This window comes from Schistocerca gregaria, chromosome 3 (genome assembly GCF_023897955.1).
Source record: "Schistocerca gregaria isolate iqSchGreg1 chromosome 3, iqSchGreg1.2, whole genome shotgun sequence".
In the NCBI taxonomy this organism is placed as follows: domain Eukaryota; kingdom Metazoa; phylum Arthropoda; class Insecta; order Orthoptera; family Acrididae; genus Schistocerca; species Schistocerca gregaria.
The window spans coordinates 146,299,841-146,323,237 of record NC_064922.1 but is presented as its reverse complement, the minus strand read 5'-3'; the positions used below and the strand labels follow the sequence as shown (position 1 = coordinate 146,323,237).

The window sequence follows — 23,397 nt, the reverse complement described above, 5'->3', positions numbered from 1 at the left end:
TCAACCTTCAAGAGTCCCTGTCTACTGCCTGCTTTCCTGTTCCCACAATACCACTACCTACCCCTTGTTTTCCACCAACACATCTACTAACCTGTTCCCTTGACTAAATCTCTCCTCTCCCCTTCCCCCTTGCTCAGTACAGCCTCCTGACTCTGCACCGAACAGCCATATCCTATGCCCATAACATCCCTCCTCACTTCCATAGGAATACATCTTCCCCCAACCCTTACTCTACTATCCTTCCAACTACCAGCCCCATTCCTCCTCCTTACCTCCACCACTCCCCACAGATGCTGCTCACATCATATGCATGTGCAGGCTGCCGTTGGGTCCAAGCAGCCATAGACTCTCTCTCTCTCTCTCTCTCTCTCTCTCTCTCTCTCTCTCTCTCTCTCTGTGTGTGTGTGTGTGTGTGTGTGTGTGTGTGTGTGTGTGTGTGTGCACGCGCTCAATTTTTCTGCTTCTGATGAACGAGTCTGTTGTTTTGTTTTTGTAGTTACGTACAATGGTAATATTAAACTGTGCTCTATCTACTTTTCCATCCCCCTCCCCTTCCTTCCCCTTTTCAGTTTTTAATTGCACTATTCATTTATCTTTCTGAGTCTATTTTTCATTGTTTTTATATTATTTCTCCATAGAAGACTGTACAGCACCCACTAATGAACTATCTTTTAATCTTCTCCTGATACCTCGTCCTCCATCTTTATTTCATCACACTATCACCTCAGATAGGTCACACACTGAGATCCCATCCCCACCTTTTCTAATCTACTCCAAAGTAACCTCCTCACCTCTGTGAAATAGGAAGTAAAAGTTGCAAAAGATATGAACAGTTTCTTCATTTGTGTTGACGAAGATCAATCTTTAGTACTACATTAAAACACACACACACACACACACACACACACACACACACACACACACACACAGAGAGAGAGAGAGAGAGAGAGAGAGAGAGAGAGAGAGAGAGAGAGAGAGAGAGAGAGAGAGAGAAATTAACTTGCACACCAGGTTCTCAAACCAATTATCCATTGCCTCTTGCCAGGAGAGAGAGCCACTGAATCAAATGGTGAGAGACTGCCATAACATGAGGGAGACATTAGCAGTATCTCTATGCATTGTGTGTGTCCTTGAATTGAATACACTGCACAGTGCTACATGTGTAGAGTACTCTAGTGCTGTTACACACAGTTCATGTTCCTTAAAGTTGTCATCTCTGGTAGGCTACCAAATATTTGCCTTTTAAACAGACTACACATCATTCAGAGTAAAAGGAAACAGTCACTCCAAACATATAATTCAAACAGAGAGGATAACTTAATTCACTTGAATCAGTAATTTATTCTGAGAACTATGCAATACAGACATTTTCTGCACACAAATCCAAGGTATGTAACAACATAATAAATAGCAAAACTGGTGGTATCTTGGGATTTCTTAGAAATAAATCACAAACAAGCTTGAATACACAACTTCAGATATGCTCAATAGTATTATTTAAATGAAACAGTAAGAGAAGTCAGTAATCGACATGCTGACAATGATTTCAGATCTATTTAAGCACCGAAAGAGTTGCCAACAATGATCCCAGTATGTTTCAACGCAATAATGCTGAAAATGTCAACTACACTTTGCCTTATTTCACTTTATCCAAAATAATATACCAAGTGATACCATATAACAGTCCAGAATAGAATAAGTTGTCAGCTTGTACTGGGAAATAACAATGCAGTTTTTTCTCTAAAATAAATTTTAAAATGTCTTCCAACAATGTTCTTAGCAACTACTGTAGTTTGTAATTTATTTGTAAACTGTTACATATTCCTTGAGGAAATTACACATGTAAGAAATTACAATTGGAATTGAGGAAGGACAAGAAATGGATGCTTCAACAGAAGCATTCAATTACAAATGGCTGAACCAAGCAAACTAAAATAACAAATATTCAGAGGAAATAAAAATGTAAAAATCTGTCACAAAATAAAGATTCAAAATACTATGTGCAATAAAACAATACGAAAAGACAGGAATACACTAGTATGCTAAACATCATGAATTACATTTTAACCTCACAGTCCAAATAAAAAAAAGTCATATTTACAGCCATGTTATACAATACTATACTAGTTCAATCTCCTGGTATTTCAAAACTATATGTATTATCACAAACAATAAATACACTTATTTGATTTTTCTCAGCTACAGTCTGTCAAATCAGAGTGACATGTTGAGAAGGTTTTAAAACCTGGTTTGGTAATGCATCCAATGCACATAAATTTATGAAACTGTACTCCATCAATCGTTCTATCACATACAAAAAATTCCTGTCATTCAGACTTTCTTACCAAATGTGTAAATTATAGTATTACATTAAAATAAAATTCACTTAAAATAATCTGAACAGACATTTATAACATATATATAATAGAATTTAAACAGCAGAGCTTATACTGACAGGGAGAAGCTGATGAGAACTGAAGAGTGTAAAAATTCACATCTGCTCAAGCCTGGCCGCTTCTGCAAAAGGCTTCATTTCACTCCTGGGAATGTGAACTTACAGAAGACGAATCTTCACATAGGACCTTCAATGAGACTCACTTTCATAGTACAATAGTACACACTACGAGCAAATGCCAGTAGCGCTACTATGAATGCACCTGAAACACAAAATATGGCCTGAATTCTAAACAGTGGCATGAAAGTTCTACAACATTATTAGTTTTAAACACACTCAAGGAATAAGTGAAACATAAATCAGATTTTATATCTGGATGTCTTGTAACCTTGACTGACTTTATTTTTCTAAAATCTGAGAGATCTGAAAGTCAGAGCTATGCAAATAACTGCAAGGGAAGATCTGTCAAAGCAGATGGCAAGATGTCTCCTCTGTATCCAGATTAGACAGTGAATGCATGGACTGGCGACAAACCACTGTATCTGCTTCCACTGTCATGACAACACAAACACCTCAGACTGCAATGAGCATGTGAATACTGTAGTCACCAAGCTGAATGGCAAAGTCCAGCATTTTTTTAATATTATGGCTTGCAGCCAACAAATATTTCTTGAAGGCCACATGGCCACACCAACATTTTACTTAACAACAAATTGATATAGATCAGTGTAATCCCATCACCGACAGTCAGACATACATATTTAGGATGTGAATCAGAGTCTTGCATTGCCATTAACCACCCTGTAGAATAGACTTTCTCAATAATATCACGTAATATCTTAATAATATCAAGTTACAGTTGCACTTACATTATTACAATCAAGATTTACAATTCGTGTACAGATTAACTCTTACATTCAGCTATAATTTTAAACCTTAAGTCAATGTTCTCCATATCATAGAGCTCTTTTACATTGTATAATGGGGTTTTTGTCATCCAGTCATAGAATTTTGTTTTGAATTTTTTAAATGGCGAGGATCAGGCAGAGACAGCTTGTTAAAAATTCTGAGGGCATTTACTTTATGGGAGTTTGCTGTTACAGTTAGCCTGTGCCTTGGAATGTCAATGTTTGCCTTATTTCTGGTGTCATATGTTGTGTATTGTTTCCCTTAAAACATTCCTTAATGCTGCTCTTGACAAAGAGCACTGACTCATTAATGCACAGGTTCACTACTGTTATTAGCTTAAGACTGGTAAAAAGAGGGTGACAGTGCTCTTTAGGACCCGTCTTGCATAATATGAAGGCAACTTTTTTTGGACTTATTTAAAATGTTGCTGGTATGAGGAGAATCTCCGAGAAGGCCATATGACATGTGTCACTGGAAGAGTGCAAAATATGCCATATGGAGATAATTGTTACTGAGCATAACTCTCAGTATCCATATGAGGAAGGAAACTCATGAATCTTTTTACAGACTTGACTGATGTGTGTTCCAGCGTAAAAGTGAAGTGCCAGCACGACAGTCAGGAATGGTAGACCAGAGAGGGCTGTAAAGATGACGTCAGCCAATAGTACACTGACCGACACCTCTTTAGGACGACACAAAGACAGCAGGGGCCTCTACGCAAAGATAACATAAGAGCTGACTGCCTGGCCCCAATCCAGTTGAAGACTAGCCAATCTACGAGCTCCACAGCACCATCTTAGGAACTGTATTGTTTCACTTGTATCAGGAGTTGTGCATACCAAGGGTACTTTCTTATTTAGTCAGTCACCCATTGCTTGCGACACACGGTTTCCAATTCTCATAGTTAAGTATTGTCGCTTATCTTATTGTAAAAAAAAAATCATTATACGATTTGCTTGAACTGTTGTCTAGCAACCCGAGAAAGCCGGTTTCTTAGACACCCCATATTCAACAAGTAGGCAGGGCACAACAATATGTTCTTCCCGACTGAGATTGGCATCAATATGTATTCCTAAGAGTTTCACACATTTATTTTCTATCCTAACACGCTTTTGAGTTTTGTGTGGATTACAGACAGGTTTACTGGCTGCAAACCAGTTCAATGCTGAGTTAAGAGTTTTTTGTGGACCTTATTAAGGCTTGGGATGTCATGATGCGAAGAAAGTCAAGTTGTATCATCAGCACAGCAGATTACAGACTGTGATACACAATGAGGCAGGTCATTGATAGCCACAATGAATAAGGAGGAGCCAAAGACTGAGTCCTGTGGTACGCCTGGGTCAATTTCTACTGAGTGGGAATGTCTATTTCTAGTCAAAAGCTTTTCTTAAATCACCAAATACAAGTGACAGAATCATCTTATTTTCAAAAGCAGTTAAAGTTTGGTCAACAATTTCTAGAACAGCTGCAGTGGTGTTTTTACCTGGCCGAAATCCATACCAATTGGTGCATAAAAGAGCACTTTTTCAAAGCAATTACTTGATTGGATGTACCTGAGTGATGCAAATATTTTTAAAATATTGGAATAATGGGAACTGGTCAATAGTTCTGGGGGAGTAGTTTATCACCCTTTTTGTAAATGGGGATAACTTTTGAGATTTTGAGCAAATCTGGAAAACTCTGTAATCTAAACATTTATTAAAAATGAAACTTTGTTATTCACCTATCAAGTGAACTGTTCTTTTAACAACATAACTGGACATCCAGTAGCAGTCCATACTTTTGGAACTGGACAATTTGGAAACAGTTTTACAGACCTCATCAGGAGTCATTTTGTCCCAGTGAAATATAGGTCTTTCACACAACTGGGGACTGAGTAGATTCCTTGAAGTATCCAAGGTCTTAATTTCACCTCTTAGTACTCTGACTGCCACGACAAAATAGTCATTCATATCCCATTGATCAAGCAGAGTTTGACATACTTGGCAGGAAGAATTATCTTGTCTAATAACTTCCCACACTGCCCTACACTTACTTGGAGCACCTTCTGTGTACCTTTCACATGCTGCTTTTTTGGCTGTATGAGCTTGACTTTGTAATGCTTTTTACTCCTAAAGTATTCATTGTAGACTCTCCTCCTCCTCTTGATTATCCTCATTTTGTACATTCAATACAGTACAAGCATGTTTTCTATAATTTCTGCGAATTCTTTTGTATACTAATTGATTTTTGTGTTTTTAGGTTTAGGTCTACCTGGGGAACTTAACTTATTAATGGGGAACACGAATACCGTAAGTCTGTACTTTTTGAAGACGTCACCAAAACCATTTTCAACTCCAGCTTTTCTTGTTTGACACCCTATACAGAGACCCAATTTGTGCTCTTTAACTTGTGAATAAACATAACATGCTCCTCTCTCTGACCTCTCACCCATGCCACATTAGATTTACTGTCATACATCGGATGCTTGTGATAAACTGTTAAAAGTAAAGGATCATGGTCTACAAGAACTCCATCAACCAGACTAGGCACATATTCCTCTCTTTGTAAACAAACAATAATATTGTCTAGGCATGCTTCATTATGAGTAGGAGAAGTGTGTGCATCACAGGTTTAAAAGATCTTAATTAATAATGTTCTAGAATATTGTTGCTTTGAGTCTCCCTTTGTTTTAAGTTACGAAGTTTTGTAGTCATTAACTCAATCTGTTCAAAATATACATATCCTTGAGGGATGAAACACAGTTTCACTTTCTGTTAGCAAACATTCTGCCACACGTATCACATCTGTATTCTTAATGCTACAAAAATGTTCCAAACCTAATATTTTATTTCTTATACAACAGATATTGACCTGAAGCAACGTAAATATTTGATCACTGATTCATTCCTCACTTGTATAGTCCCAAGATATGTCTGAATGATAAGCACTGTAGCAGTCTATGTTGGAACTAAAGGAATGTTTATCTCTGGTAAAAAGCATTTTCTTCATCACTCTTGATAGAAGTTGGTGCTGAAGTTAAATCACTTGTGTCTTTCAATGGTGTAATTTGATTTGTGTATTGCAGTGTGTTTGTTTTCATACTATTTCCGTGATCTTACCTACCCAGTTGGTTAATGTGAAAACCATGTGTTGTATGGAATCTTTTCCATAGTGTGCTTATGTTGACATATGTTGCATTTTTAAAGTCCCTGCATAGATATTGCATTGCTTTATTCATTTTTCCATTTCCTGATTCGCACAGGACCAATTGCGTAGGTCATGATGATGAGATATAGAAAATAAGATCACGTTCGTATTTCTAAAATTGTGCATCTCCATTTAAGGGTAGGTAAAAGATCTTTTGCCTCATTTTTTCCTATGTCATTTTTACCCTGAAGAAAGACAGAAAAATTTAGCCCTAATATTTTTCCTCCCCTTGGCTACCAGTGTAAATGTCAATTTTATATGTAGGCCTACTTTTTGCGGGAAGATTACTGTTATTTAGTCTATAGCTACCCGTGTCCTCTTGAGTCGTATTTTCCACATTGTTTTTTGTGCCAGCAAGAGATGATAATACCGTAGGACAATTTCTGATAGTCTGTATATGTCTCTTATTCACATACCCTTTATGTTGGTTGTTTTTCTGTGGCAGATTATGCTCCTGTCTCACCATGTTTGTGCTGTCCAACTATGTCATGTGGTATCACATTGTTCACAGCTTTTGAATTGTCCATATTAGGAATTATTTGAAATCAGCTGTCATTTACTAAGTTCCCTTTGGCAGTTTTCACTTTATATCTGCCTTTTTGATGTCATTATACAAGTAATCCTTACCTGTTGCACACTGAAAAACTAGACAATCTGGCGCACATTTAAGGGCACATGAATTCAGTAATTGTTACAATGGGGAAGTAATCTACAAGCAATTGACTTCTGTTTATTCATTTTGGTTGCCCATAAAGCTGCATTCTTTGAAAATTCATTTACCACATGCACTTGATTTCAGGATACTGTACCTAAATCCCACCCTCACACACTTTCTAGAGGTCACCAATAATCAAATTCACAAGCACAAGTGTCAATCAAGACAACAGCTAAGACAGGTCACAGGATCATTTGTTAGTTGATTTGTTGATTGTCACTTTTGTAAACCATACAGACTTGTTTTTTTTTTTTTTTTTTTTTTTGTGAGCTCAGTTATCGGCAGCATCCACATGGCGCCTGAGGATGTGATTTACGCATCCCAAAATCAACGGCATGTAAGTTATTATTTTTTTCATAGCACATCTGAAAAGGCAAGTGAACTGAACAAAGTGAAGTATTAAAGCTGAGCTGTTACACTGTCATCTTGTTATGGAATCTGCAACAAAATAAAAGTAATACTGCATGTAAGACCAATCAGCAAACTTGTTTGTTGAGGTTTTAATAAAACATTAATGCAGCTATACAGTGTTTGTGGAGATGATATTTAAGCAAATGCACTGTTTTTGGACACGTTCTGCTTCAACCTGTCCTACAAGTATGGCCACATAACTGCTCAACATTGGTGCGTTGACTGCTGTCTAGTAGCATGCACTGTTGGGCTGAGCAGCATGCGTGCGTGCAAGCCCACCCACCCGCACACACGCACAGTGACAGTTTGGGCTAACATTGAGTACAACATACAATGCCAACTCCTACATATGGAGAGTAGTCTGAACAGCATCTAATACATCACAATAGTTAGAGCCTGATAGACCCCTCCTTCTGACAACTCAACATGCAATATATTTGGAAGAAATGTCTGGTTGCACATGACAATATGAAAATCTCCATAAATACATAAGGCACTTTTTGTTTCACAAGTTGTGACATATACACAATAAAGCTCCACAGAGCTCCAGGGAATATTTATTTTATTAAAATCCAGTCATGAACCACAGAAGTTTATTAACCATGTATAGACATGAAGTAACAGAATTATGTAGTACACTGGATTTACACAGGTCTAAAGATGGTCAACACTGACTGAAATTATTTATCTGATTAATGAACTTTTGTGGCCCACGACTAGATTTGCAATAAAAAAAAAAAATACCTCTTGTTTCCCTGGCCTGTATGTCCGTCTGACTTATGAGCTTCAATGTGGTTTATCAACATCTGACACAGTATCTCAACAACAACTGTTGCCACTTAGTGGACTCTCAAACAAACTGTGGGGAAGAATATTCTACAGGAATATATTAACATCCTTTGGTCTCAAGTCACAATGTTTAGAGGTCAAAATTGCAGCAAATAGCGGCTTCACACCAGTACTCTCAAAGTCAGAACATATGGATAGGGACACACTAATTACTTTCCTAGTGGAGGGCAATCTACATCTAACCTGAGGCTGATCATCATGCATACTGTGCTGTTAAACATAAATCCCAAAATTCAGACACTAAATGGGGACAAATGAAAAACAGTTAGGCACGTTATCACTCCAGAATTTCTGTTCTGATCTTTTGATTTGTGCATTTGCCAAGATGCAAGTGATTCAAAATATGAAACAATAGATTTAAATTTTATCACTTTGCATCAAAGACAGATACATACCTACATACGCAACATAAATGCCTCCATTTTTACGAACCAACTGATAAGTTCCAACCTGAGAATAGAAATACGTGTAAGTATCAAAAATTTTCACAGCACAGACAGAAATAATTTTAACACAAAATTAATTCGAAAGCACAAAATTAATATTCTTTTGTCACAAGGAAAAAACACAGATTACTCAATAGTCTGGAAAGTCCATTATAATTATTAACAGAGTATTGTATGCATTTCTGTCTTAACTAAAATACATGTAACAGACAGAAAACTTAAGATATTTGTTTCTTCAGTCACACATTTTGATCACTTCTTGTGGCAAAAAACAATGAAAGAGATTAGTGAATGAAGTTATGTTTGTTGACAGCAGCAATAACTTGCACTTAACATTAAATCAAATGTACACAGTTTTCATTGACAACTTTCTTACAGATGTTCACTACTAGTGAGACAGCCCATACAGCCTTCAATAACCTTTCAAAGATGAATTTATTACTAGAACACCATCATATGGATTAAAAATTGCAGAGCTACTGTTCAAGGATGAAACCTGGGAAAAGCAAGAGAAGACAACACACAGTCTCACATCTTGTGATGTTTTGTGTTTGGACGTGTGACACACAGTTGGATCATGGATAATTTCACACAGTATTACTATTGTCTACACTAAACCATTGTAACTCACGACCACTATCCCCCTGTAATCACAGTGGGAAGAACCTTCACATGTGATTTAACTTCTCTAATTTTGTTTGGGCTTGGCTCTTCTGGCAATTTCCACTGGCATGATTGGGCCTTTGTTTCAACATACCCATGCTTCATCACCTGTTCTAACCTTCTCTCCAAGTTCTGGATCGTTGTCTACGTGATTCCGCAATTCCTGAGTGATGTATACATGATGATGATGATGATGATGATGATTGTTCCTAAATTGTTGAATTTCAAACAAGCTTTGCTGCTACACCTTTCATGTCCAAAACATCTGAAAAGTTGCTTGGTATGAGCCAAAGGGTATGCCGACATCATTAGTAACCTCTCTGATGGTGATTCCACAATTTTCCAGAACCATTTTGTTTACTTCTTACACATTGCAAGTAATTGATGTGCTAGAGCATCCAGGTGGTCATCATCTTCAAAGCCATCTTGACCCTGTTTGAAATGTTTACATCACTCGTCAACTCTGTCTTTCAGATAACAGGTTCACCACAAGCCACAGTCACATTTTGAATGTGGTGCTATACTTCATTGCATTTTTCAAGCAAAATTTAATTTTAATTCTTTAATCCATCTTTCTCAAATTTAAAAATTCACCTAGCACTAGAAAACACTTATATTCTTTTTGACTGTCAATGATAAACTAAATAATCAAAGCAGCTGAAAATGCAATCATACATCAGAAACATGACTACCAACAACATAAAAAAGATTTCAAAATATGATGTATAAAGACTGCAAATTTAAAAATCCTGTTCCTTTTTTATTACACTTCATATGACACCCAGCAGTAATTATACGATGCAATTATATAATGCATAGGAAACATGTTTGGTGAATCTGAGATTTGATTAACTATTATGAACACTTGACAGCATAAAGTGCTTGCAGAAAATTGCTGCCAGGGTCCAAATGGCATTGTTCTGGATTACACTGAGAACATGTGGAAAGAAATTATTATCTGAAACATTATGCAAAAATAGACTTGTTTGTTTTCTAGACTTATTCCACGAAGACAAAAACTCTTTCTGAAAATTAAATATGCTATTATTACCTATAGACACACAATGCAGGCCCTTAACATGCAATTTTTTGCTGGTCGTAATTCTAGTTCAATGTTCAACCTGCAGGCTACCTACATTAATGGGCCGAAGTTAAGCTGCAACACTGGGGTAGGTAGTATTACTGTTGGGGTAGATAGTATTACTGTTAAAAAGAATGAGACCACCTTCACCAACAGCACACAGGTAGCCACTGTATTTAACAATCACTTCTTAAGTGTAGGAGAAAAAATTGGTGAGAATAGTTCAAAAGAAAGAGCCAGGCATTACATGGAATAGTCAGTTTTGAAAAATTTTAGTCAGATTAAGTTTCATCTAACAACCTCTTGTGAAACAAGGAAAATTATTAAATCTTTGAAAAATAAACGTTCTTTTGGAGTAATTGACATCTGTAACTAGCTATTAAAACAATGTGGAGCAATTACAGCTGATGTTTTGAGTCACATATGTAATGCATCACTGACTCAAGGTATTTTTCCAGACAGGTTAAAATATGCCATTGTCAGTGCTCTCTACAAAAAGGAGGAAACAAATGGCTCAAATGGCTCTTAGCACTATGGGACTCAACTGCTGAGGTCATAAGTCCCCTAGAACTTAGAACTACTTAAACCTAACTAACCTAAGGACAACACACACATCCATGCCCGAGGCAGGATTCGAACCTGCGACCGTAGCGGTCGCGCGGTTCCAGACTGCAGCGCCAGAACCGCTCTGCCACCAGCGGCCGGCAAAGGAGGAAACCACAGATGTTAATAATTACCGGCCAGTATCCTTTCCTAGAGCATTTTCAAAAATCTTTGAGAAAGTAATGTAGTCAAGAATGGTTAGCCATCTCAACAGTAATGGGATACTTAGTAACACAGTTCAGATTTCAGAAATGTTGTTCCACTGAGACAGCAATATTTACAATTTCACTGCCCACATAATAGAGTCTTTAAATAGTAAAATGTCATCAGTAGGAATATTCTGTGACTTATCCAAAGCATTTGATTGCGTGAACCATGACATTATGTTAGAGAAATTATAATTCTATGGTATACATGGAACAGCATATGAGTGGTTTAAGTCGTATCTACATAACAGGAAGCAGAAAATCTCTCTATACACTTCAAGTGATTCACGTGATTCATCTAACTTGGGTGAAATTACATTAGGTGTTCCACAAGGTTCGATCATTGGTCCCCTCCTGTTCTTGATATATGTGAATGACCTCCCTTATTGAAACAAGATGCTGATCTGACACTGTTTACTGATGATACAAGCATAATTATTAATCCAATAAAAGAAAGTCCGAAAGAAAGTGATACAAATAAGCTCTTTGGAAAAGTTATTAATTTGTTTTCTGCGAATGGGCTTGCTCAGAACTTGGAAAAAACACAATACATCCAATTTTCTGCTGCGAAAAGTGTAATTCCTTCAACAAACTTAACACATCAAAAGAAGCCAGCAGCCAGGGTAGAGCATACTAAGTTTTTGGGTGTACATATAGATGAGAATCTTAATTGGAAAATTCATATTTTGGATCTCCTAAAGCGACTACGTCCAGCAACTTTTGCAATCAGAATAATTGCCAATTTTGAGGATGTAAAAATTAGTAAGCTAACATACTTTGTATACTTCCACTCTCTGATGTCAAACAGAATAATATTCTGGGGCAACTGGACACTTAGTCAAAAGGTATTCACTGCTCAAAAAAAAGTAGTTAAAATAATGTGTGAGGTTCATAGTCACACATCTTGTAGGCATCTGTTTAAAAGGTTAGGAATTCTTACAACTGCTTCACAGTACATTTACTTAGTAATGAAATTTTTTCTCAACAACATGGACCAGTTTAAAATCAACAGTGTCATTCATGATTACAATACCAGAAAAAAGAAAGACCTAGACTATCCTTTACTTAACCTATCTTTGCCACAGAAAGGGGTAAAATATGCTGCTATAAAACTTTTGATAAATTACCAAACAAAATAAAATGTCTGACAGACAGCAGTAATAGTTTCAAAAACACACTGAAATCATACCTCCTTGACAACTCCTACACCATAGATGAATTCTTGAATATGAGTAAATAAATCTGGAGATATGATATATGCATTTTGTGCCATTTAAGGGAATAGGATAGATAACAGAAATATTTAGGTATAACACTATAATGTAAAAACTTGTTTCTTGTGTGCATTTCTTGTGCATTTGACATGTTCCACATCATAACGGTTTATCCGTGCTATTCATCAATGGAACACGTAACTAACTAACTTTTTTCCCTTGACATACGGGACAGCTACTATATGGAAAACATTGACCTATTTCAATGACAGGCAGTTAATTTTCCACAATAGATGTTTCTAGACTGTAAATGAATGATTGTAGGTAAGTTGCGGCAAGTACAATAAAACTGGTAGCAACATTTGCTGTTAGCATACCCATGGAATGACACTGACTTCTGCAAAAAACATAATAATAATAACTGCATCAGAGTCTAGTAAAACAAAAGTTGATTAAGCAGTCTACACAACAGCAACAGCATGAACACAAGACATTTTGTAATGATTATATGACTGAATTCTGGACAGGAGACTCTATAGTCAATGGCACACAGATTTTTAAACACTTTATTACTGATTGGTGACCACCCAAAAGTAATACTTGTAAAAGTGAACAGATCACTTGGCATTACTATCAAAAAACAGATAACTGTAATGTTTATTTCACATTATCAATTGGGCAATCTCTTCTCGAATGTTGTGTCGACAATTTATCAGACGATAAATGCCATAAAAGCATTCAAAGACACAATCTTCTGCCCCGTTATATTTAATAGAAGACCCTTTGGAACATGTACATTTATTTCCCCTCATAGCAGAACATAAACTTAGATTACATTTCCAAAAATGCATCTGGGCATAGTTAATTAATGGTAAGGGAACGTCTGAATGAAAAGGATATACGTTATGATTATCTAAAGTCACACCTGTATGGCATTATACCACAGCTTATTTTTCCCTAAAGTAAAGTTAATCTTAAGTTTTTAACACACACACACACACACAAAATTTAAGCATGGAGATTTGAGCCTATGATATCCTGGTCAGTAACTAAGTGCTCTGATTGCTGTGCCAACTGTCCAGTTGAAAGTATTAAAGGACTGAAACATGATTACTACTGACTTTTTTTTCGAAAGGCAAGTGACCTAAAAACTTTAATGTAGACTTTTTGAGACTACACTGCTTAACTTAATTGTATGATCACTTTACCTGAAGGTTAACATCATTCAGTAGTAATCTCACCAATCTTTCTATAATAGCCAATGACTGTAAACAATTCGGGGTCAGATATCTGAACCACCTGGCTTTGAGTCCAGCCACTTTATCCATGTGCCATGCCTCATTGTCAACAGGCTATTTTTGACTGCATTACTATACTTGTGCTGGAAGGGAATTTGACAGCATCAGAGGCTGTAGCACAGTATGACATTCCTTTTTACACAGGACTGTGTTTCCTCAGTTATTTGGCATGGTTTAGCTCTGGCTTCATGAGGCTGCATGTAAAAAAAAGTGGCTCTAAAGTGGAAGTTTTGTGGTGATTGATTCCACCAAGTTTTGTTTGTTGCAGAAAATTTCTAGTATGCCTTACGGACTTTTCATATTTTCCAGTGAACCAGTATTTGTTCACACCAAATTATGGTCCACTAAGACTTTGTAGACCAATAGTGTCCAATCTGCTACAAATATATCCAATAGTCATTTCACAATGGCTACATGTGCACGCACACACGCACTATGAGATAATTTGGATATATATGAAGCAGATGGGACACCATTAGTCTACATACTCATACTGGAGAATCATTTGGTGTGTGGAAAGTACCCAAAGTTAATATTAAATTCTGCCAGACACAATGCATATTTTTAGTGTGTGTGTGTGTGTGTGTGTGTGTGTGTGTGTCCACTTGGACTTTGGGTGCTTCAAAGGATGCTTTGCCAACTTGCTGCTGCCCAGTATACTCATTACGGGTAATGTTATGATACCATCAGTTTGACAGCTACGTAACTAGTATATCCTGAGAGATTCGTGTTTCTAGCAAGATCAATCCCCAAAAACATGTCAGCTATGATTCAGGTGCATTTGAAGAACAAAATGAGATTCTCTTCTGGATTGGCCTCATTGCCACTGAATACAAATGGGCAGAGACCTTCTCTGTCATGGTCTGTCAGTGGAATTGAGTAAGTATCAGAATCTTCTAGAACAATATTCCTTGTCAGAAACCTCAATTCTAGAGCTATTTCATGGAGTTCTGTTTAAAAGAAGCAATTTATTGGTTTTAATGCACATTTAGTGCATAAATAAACTGTGTCCAGCTGGGTGTGTTTTATCTGCTATGTCAGGTAGAGATTTTGAGACACCACTGTAGACACGCCCCAAGGTAGCCCCAGCCACCTCAGTACAGACAACACTTTTACCATTTCTGGCACTGATAGCAACTGCATCTTGCATTTTATACCAACTGCAGGAACTAACATGCAGCACACTAGCACCAACAACTTGCAGCTGGACAAATCACAGATGCAGTCTGCTGCTTGGCAAGTGCAACTATGGTGTCCACAGTTCTTCCATTGTGTGTTGCTGTTAGCAATTTACTGTCATCATTTGAAGCCAATTGGGTGATAGTGAACAGTAATCAATGACAACTGCTCCATCTGATCATTTTTTTCCCTGCATATTTCACAACTTTGAGATTGTGATTGGGTTGAGACCTAATACTACAGCTTAAATTGCTGCAAATGACATGAGCAGCTGTCATGTTCATACTGTTGCTTTTTTCCTATAACATATTGTTGTTTCCAATGCTGCTGTTTGTATGAGACCTAATAGCATGGCTTACAATGCTATGAGTGGGACAAAATATTAGCTAACATCATTGACGAAGCATAGGGAATTAAAAATGAGCAATGTGATTAACTATCCACATCTGATTACTTCTATCTTCACTGTGACAACATTGTGCGTATGGTATTCGAATGGCTGTAGCTCTTTCAATTCCCTGAACAATCACGGCAGTCGTGTCTCATAGTAATCAGTTTATGCCATACATCCACTGACGTGCCAGATAAATGTGGCAAGACAGAAGCAAATATCCTTATACAGGACAAACTGGTACAGGACCTATCTGAACTATTCCAGGTTGATGTCCTCAAATTACAAGATATCAGTCTGGAGGAATTGCTAGCCATTGTATGAGAGCTTCCAAAATGAGACAGCCCAGATGTCAATTCTGCTGCCCTGAGACACTGTTTCTGCACCATTAGCCTCCGGCCATGCTCTCAGATGCTACTGGCTAGCCCAATGCATGAGCTCCATTCCTGTCCAGAGTGATCTCGCCACAACTGTGAGGTCGCCCCACTGCCAAGACCTCGTCTACGACACATGGATGTTAGGATCACCTAGCCTCCACTTTTCACAGCACCAAAAGGAGGGCTGCATTGTTGTCATCAGCAATGCAAGTCAACACTGTTCACACAATCCCTATGACCCTTACTGTGTCAGTTACCAGATTCTGTTCCAATAGAACATGGGGTTCACAGCAAAGTTCTAATCTGCAACAACCTGTACATAGCCAAGTCCCATCCATCTCATCTTGGACCACACTAATGCTAGGATGTGATTGAACTACTTATTCAAGCTGAGGGGGATGTAGGATGCTTCACTCACACAAAAATATCATTATCTGTGGTCTGAGGTAGTCAACCAAAAATATTTCCATAACATTTGTGGGATTGATTGCTTTAATGTATTCCAATTCTCTGGTGTTAATCCTGTATACATAGTACTGGAAGATGTACCATTGCGATAAATCAGTGCTATTTGTGCTGCTTTTCCATCCCTGTTCCAGCAAGATTTGGACTACACAGATGTAGTTTCTGCACACATCACCCTTCAAGTAGCATCCCACATGCAGGAGAACACACCCTGAGCAACAACCACAGTGCCACTTGGTGCTAAATTTGCTGTAAGTGGGGCTGCTGTTACTGACACTGTCTTGCCTCTGCAAGTCATGTACCATCACCATGCTTTCTCAGTATTCTTCTGCAGGGCAACTTTATAAGACACTGTCCAGCTACTCTACAGGTAATCAACATTGGAAGCTAACTTCTCTAGGTGTAACATCAACTGCTACACAGTCCTTCAATTGGAGTATCATTCACTGACCACACAGCATACTCCGTGCTTTATGTCGGCCACATGTATGGCCCACCAGATGGAGCCCAAGGCCTTGCATATCACATCCAAACCACTGAGTTGTTATGAGTGAATCAACCACAAACTATGTTTGCATACAAACATTTCCCAGCTACATTAGTGATTTTCTTCAGTCTTACCATTCTAGAGACATGTTGATAGTTGCTTCACTAACTGCTTCTATAGTAGCCCTAGTATATCTCATTTTCAAATTCTTTAGTACTGCATTTTCTGTTGGAGATTTTGCAGTGTGGGAGTTACAAGTTACTTACTCCTTGATGTTGCATCAATGCAACGAAATTCTCATATGAGTATGGACATACTTGCTATAAAAAGTGTAATGATTACAGATCATCTCATCTGCTCCCTTTGCCTTCTTTCTGTCTAGTGGACAGTGAAACTTCTTGTGTTTTGTTTTGTTTCCAGTGTTATGGGGGTTTTAAAAACATGCTTGTGCTATTAACTGAAAACAACTCTGATTCTATTCCGTTCACTTTTAACTATTTCATGTTACTGAAGATTTGACACTATTTGTACATTTATGTGGAGTAAATAAATCAAGATTTATACGTGGTTATGATCACTCATGCTCATGGTTAATACAAAACCACAGCTTTCACCAACTCAGGTTTTACAGTTGCAGGGAAAGCAGGTATAACAATTGCTCCAGGGCTTTATTAAACTGGTTCAACTACAATGTAGGATGGTGGCACCACTGCAAGCAACAGACATGTCAGCACAGCTTCTGCCTCAGGCACAGCTCTTACAGCGTACCCCCCCCCTCCCCCAGCTGCTTCAATGGGAGCTTGCCCATCCCGACACTGCCCCAGCAGGAACGACACAGCCTCAACCTGACTTGCGGTCCGCCTCCCTCACACAGCTGACACTTCCTCCAGACCTCAGCATTCCACAATGATATTCCCCTGGCCTATCCTGACCCTCCTACCTCCAGCATCTCCTCAGGCTCCAGTACCATTAATGTCCTCACCACTGGCCCACTCAACAAACCAGTGAACCACCCCCCCCCCCCCCCCCCCTCCCAGTCAGATTCTTTCCTTTGTTTCCGATATCCATGGCACCTGTCCACTCAAACTCTCTCTCTTCATCTTATAGTAGTGTTGCTCTGTTCTCTTCTGAGTCCACTGCATGCAACTCTTCACCTACTGACAGCCCATCCTCTGTTACACCTTCCTTTCCCCCGTCACTGACACTCAGCCCACGGCCTCGGTGACTCTGTACCTCTCCTGGGCTCCTTCCTTTCCAGAGTGGGACATGTTGACTTCATACTCTTGCTTACTCCTCCAACAGAAGACTTCACAGTGTGCATCATGCCTTCTGCAGGAATTCGCCCTCTGCCGCCCCAGTTTGGTCACCACTCCCAAACACCTCCAGCTATTGTTGCTCCTGTGAACTCTTGGGCCTTCCACTCAATGCAGAGTGCCTGGCACTTCTTGTCTTGCCACCATCCAGGTCACCAGCTCGACTCTCTCTCTCTCTCTCTCTCTCTCTCTCTCTCTCTCTCTCTCTCTCTCTCTCCCCCCCCCCCTACTCCTGTTTCTTGGTCTTTGAAAGCATGGCTTTGCAAGGTCACAGCACCTTTAGTGACCCAGGAGTCCCTACTTGACAGCAACCCTGCACGTCTCTTGTTATCTAGGGCAGCTCCTCCCAGTTCTCAAGCAGATGGACCTACCTACCTCCAGGCTGCCAGTGCAAGGGCCTTTGGCCCTGCTTCTAGGTCCATGTCTCCACCACTGCCGAAACCCACTGCTGGATCCACTGTCCCTGGGAAGCCTCCTCCCTTTAAGTGGCACTTCTTTTCAATGATGGCACTGCCATGACTCCCTCAGGGACCAAGGAATGCCGTATCTTCGGCTATCATCTATATCACAGCCACTGACAGCAGCAAGATGGCTCTGCCATATTTGCCATAACAAAGAGGGACAATGCAACTTTGGCTTTGGCCAGCACCTACAGTCCAGCCACCAACAACACAGTTTTCTACTGTGAGTTGCTGCCCTTCCAATATGCCAGCAACCCAACCCCAAGAGTTCACATCTCAGCAATCACCAAGGAACCAGGTGGTACTACATCCATCGTAAGCAGTTCTGCACACGACTTGGAGCCTACTGCCTCCCACAAAGTGTCCGAACCATTAAGTCATCATAAGTGCAACAATCACTATGTCCTCATACAAACATTTCCTGACTCCGTCACTGATACTCTATTACGACAGATCAGAGTAATTAACTTAGGCCTATGCTAACATAAACAATGTCTTGTACATTCTAAGAAACTGTGAGTGTGCACTGTGTCATATTAATATCTGAAGCTTCTTCATACTAAACTCTGTTGATGCGTTGTGTTAATAAAGTTCCATTGTTCTTTGGTGATATGGGTGCATCCATTCTTTACCAGCATGCAACACCCAACAATGGCACTTAAAGTCTTATGTTTTAGTATCGCATTTAGTTGACTACCTTGAAGCCTGTGGCAGGTTGCACTGAGTCATGTGGTAATGTACAAACTGGACTTATCTCTCAGAATTTTGTGATTTTTGGAGATGAAGGTCACAACACCCAAACTGTGGTAGATATACACCAATTATCCCGAACAAAAGCAGTGCTTTCACATCTCACTGGGAAGCTTTGTTATTTGTACACTGATCTCTCTGAATATTATTTTCACTTCCTCTAGACACAAAATTCCATGCTGTTATAGCCATTAACACAATTTTGTGCTATATCAATGCTGTAGCCCTCCATTCTATCTGTCCAGCACATCAGCTATTTTCCAGGAGTTTCTGGATCAGATCAACTTCTGTGCAATATTCATCATTGTTCAAACTATTTAGACAATATAACTGACATAGGAACAGACCAAGAACACCATTTATACAACCTCTGGCAATTATTCATTCTATGAGGAATGGACCAGTGTTGCTACTTACAGAAGTGCATACTTTTTCAACCGAAAGTTAAATAGCACATCACGAGGAAGAACAGTTTGTGACCCACAGAGGTATACCTCTACCATCCACAACCTCCTCCTGCCCCACAATCTTCTAAAGCTACAGGTCATACTAGGCAAATTAAAATAGTACAGGCATTTCATACCTAACACAGCTACACTTATTGACCACTAATCTCTCTCAAACTGACTTATTTTGAGTGGATTTCAGAATGAAAAAATGTTTTTTATACTTGCACACACAGCTATGTATGGATGATTCTTACTTTGTTAGTGTTCTACCATTTTGATGGGCATGTCATGAAGTCATCAAAACCTGTATGCTACAGATGTACAATTGCCACATTATTTGTATTATAGTGAAAGCCTGCTGACACTAAAGTGCAGCCGGCTGGGGTGATCGAGCAGTTCTAGGCGCTACAGTCTCGAACCGAGCGACCACTACGGTCGCAGGTTCGAATCCTGCCTCAGGCATGGATGTGTGTGCTGTCCTTAGGTTAGTTACGTTTAAGTAGTTCTAGGGGACTGATGACCTTAGAAGTTAAGTCCCATAGTGCTCAGCGTCATTTGAACCACTGAAGTGCAAAGTTGCTTGTTGTACACAGCCCCCCACCCTCCACCCCCTTTCTAGTTGCTGCCTGATACATCTTTGGTGTTTCTGTGGTTTGTTATCCAAGAGTCTAATACTGTTGTCTTGGCTATGCAATGAGTATTCCAGGTAGGCATTCCCTTTAGCCATTGTGCTTCAATAATGGAGAGAAATTTTCAAGGATCACCAACAGGCATTGTAATGTATTTATTGCATGTTGAGTACTTACCGTTACACCAATGCCAACAGCCAAGAAAACCAGACCAATTATTATAAACACTATCCCTCGGGCTCTAGCAAAGTCTGGTCCAACTGATGACCTTAGAAGTTAACAAACAACATTAATTAAAAAACAAATCTGAAAAACATCACAAAGTATTTTATTTCATGATTTACTGAGAAATACTTACACTTTCCGACAATGAGGGCACCTTGCAAGAGCATTATTAAGTGTATTAAACTGTGAAGAAAAATGAAGAAACAGTAAATTACAATTCAGTCTTTACAATGCAAACAACAACTGCATTTAAATCTGGCTCTAGCATAGCATACAGTTCTACCCTTTGACACAGTGAGGTTGAGATCTATTTAAAGTTTTGTTTAATACCCTATTTCACTTTTACACATGTGTTCAGTACTCCATTGCACATGTGCGTATATGTGTAATAGCTTGCAGTGTGCTTCTAGGCAGAATGTTTTTGAAGTGAAAGGTATGAGAGAATCAAGTCCACCTAAGGGAAGAAACAAAAATGTAAACCACTGCTAGTCACATGAGAGTGCAAACCCTCAAAATGCACCAGTGAAGAAAATAGAAACTCAAGTAATTATTTCAACTCATATGATATCTAACCTTTATCTCTTTCATGTTCTGGAGGGTAATTTGGTAAAATTCTGTTTATAGATTCTTATGCAGGTTCCCTCTGCATTATTCCTCTACGAGAGATTGATGCAAATTTAAAGAGGGTATGTAACTTCTCTAAGTCACTAACATACAAATACACTATGGTCTCACACCACAAACAGGAAACCACTGATGTGCTGCATTTCACGGCTGCAATCACAAAATTTAAACTAAAGAGATATAGTTGTCTTGTATTTATTGGTTGGTACGTAAGTTCATAGAATTTTACTGTAAGTTAAATAAACACAACAGATACACATAACAGAGACTTCAGTCATCAATAAAATATTCTTGTTCACTATTTACAACAGTCTGCCAATGCTCAGGTAAGTTTTCAAGACTGTAATTGTAGAAATAACAGGGCTTTCAGGCAAGGAACTCGTCGGCCCATGTTTGGAATGTGTTTTCATCTGGAAAGGAAGTCCCTTGTAGGCTGTTCGACAGAGGGCAAAAAAGGCGAAAAATCTGATGATGCGAGATCACATGCATAAGACTGGTGTGGAATGACTTCCCAACCTAACTGCCATATAGTGTTTCTTGTCAGTATACAGAGTCTGCCAGAAAAATGTACACACACTTTAAGGAGGGAAAAGTATTACTTATGTGTTTATTTTACATTTAATAGTTGATCACACATGTTGTACAACCTTCAGTTTAGCACATGGTTACTTTAAATGTTCAAAATGTGCACCACTGGTGGCCATACACATAACAGAATGATGCGCGGCTGCCACAACTACGTCAGCCAATGTTACAGTGGAGATTGCTGCATATATCACTGTAACCTCGTGGTGAAGTTCCTCCAGCACACATATCTTACGTTGATAGACATTATCTTTCACAGTTCACAGTAGAAGTCCATAGGCATTAGATGTAGCAACTGTGGAGGGAACTCAATGGGCCCTCTTCGTCCAATCCAATGCTCGGGAAAACTGTCATCTAGAAAAGCTCATATAGTTAGGTGGTAGTGTGGTGCTGCCCCATCTTGTTAGCAGAAGACCTCTTCATCTGTTCCATAGAATACATGTGTACCTGGCAAGACTGATGTGGTAACATTTCCAGTTACATCTATCCAGTGACAGTAACAGAAAAGAAAAAGGGTCCTACTAAGCCCCTAGACGATAGCTCACACCACACGTGAACCCCTGGTAGATTGAGTGCTTTATCCACCAACATACGGATTTTCTGGTGCCCAGTAAACACTTAAGTGATTCATGGTTCCATTAAGTTTAAATTGTGACTTGTCACTTCACACTACCTTCATCACAAATTGTCTGTCATCAATTACCATTTGCTGATACCATTCGCAAAATTGCATTCGGTAATCAAGCTCGTTGTCATCAATCACATACAGTAATTGTGGAATGTAAACTTTCCACTTTGCAACTTTCAGAATTCTTTGTATGCTTTAACAGCTATCCCCCACGTCGCGTGCACATTGCTTAGCAGGATTCTGTGGAGAATCAACAAATGTTTCCACCATGAGAGCTGACGAAGAAATACTTGTAGCTGTATGCCTTTGTTCCTGATCCTCCTTTGCAAATATCACAAATTGTTCCATGCAATTCAAACTTGTCAATGATGTGTTTAATTGTTAGGCAGGTTCTGTCTCAAACTCCTGCCTCCATTGACGTTGCTCTTCAACAGCATTAACAAACTTGAAAAACTACTTCATAAAACATTTTCGTTGATCGAATGTCAAGCGTGCACCCACCATCTTGTTTTCTCAATACCGAGATGAAAGTTCTAACATCTGTTGAGCCAAAGACCATACAACAACACATTCTTAACTCTAAATCGAATGACAATATCGATATCTTGATAGAGCCTGATAAAGAGTGTATACATTTTTTTGGTGGACTCTGAAGTAGAATTTGGGTTGGCATTATCCTATCATAGCATCACTTCATGCCATATTCCTGGCCATTGTTCTGGGGTTGCATCTACAAGATGTCTCAGCTGTTGAGAATAAATGTCAGCAGTAATGATTACATCTCAGGGAAGCAATTCATTGTACATCACATAGTCCCTGTTCCATCAGATGCATAACACTATCTTTTGGGATGTT

At 38.8% G+C, this 23,397-nt stretch overlaps 1 protein-coding gene across 2 annotated transcripts in view; it reads right to left on the bottom strand.

Moving 5' to 3' along the window:
• Positions 1–1,321: 1,321 nt before the first annotated feature.
• Positions 1,322–23,397, bottom strand: part of LOC126354421 (type 1 phosphatidylinositol 4,5-bisphosphate 4-phosphatase) — a 50,574-nt gene continuing 28,498 nt past the window's right edge. For both annotated transcript variants that reach the window (XM_050004052.1, XM_050004051.1), the window contains exons 4-7: positions 20,839–20,888; positions 20,658–20,748; positions 8,864–8,918; positions 1,322–2,657 (exon numbers count right to left, since the gene is read on the bottom strand). In XM_050004052.1, the coding sequence (XP_049860009.1) occupies positions 2,572–2,657; positions 8,864–8,918; positions 20,658–20,748; positions 20,839–20,888 (282 nt within the window). In that variant the 3' untranslated portion in view covers positions 1,322–2,571. The remainder of the gene's footprint in view (positions 2,658–8,863; positions 8,919–20,657; positions 20,749–20,838; positions 20,889–23,397) is intronic.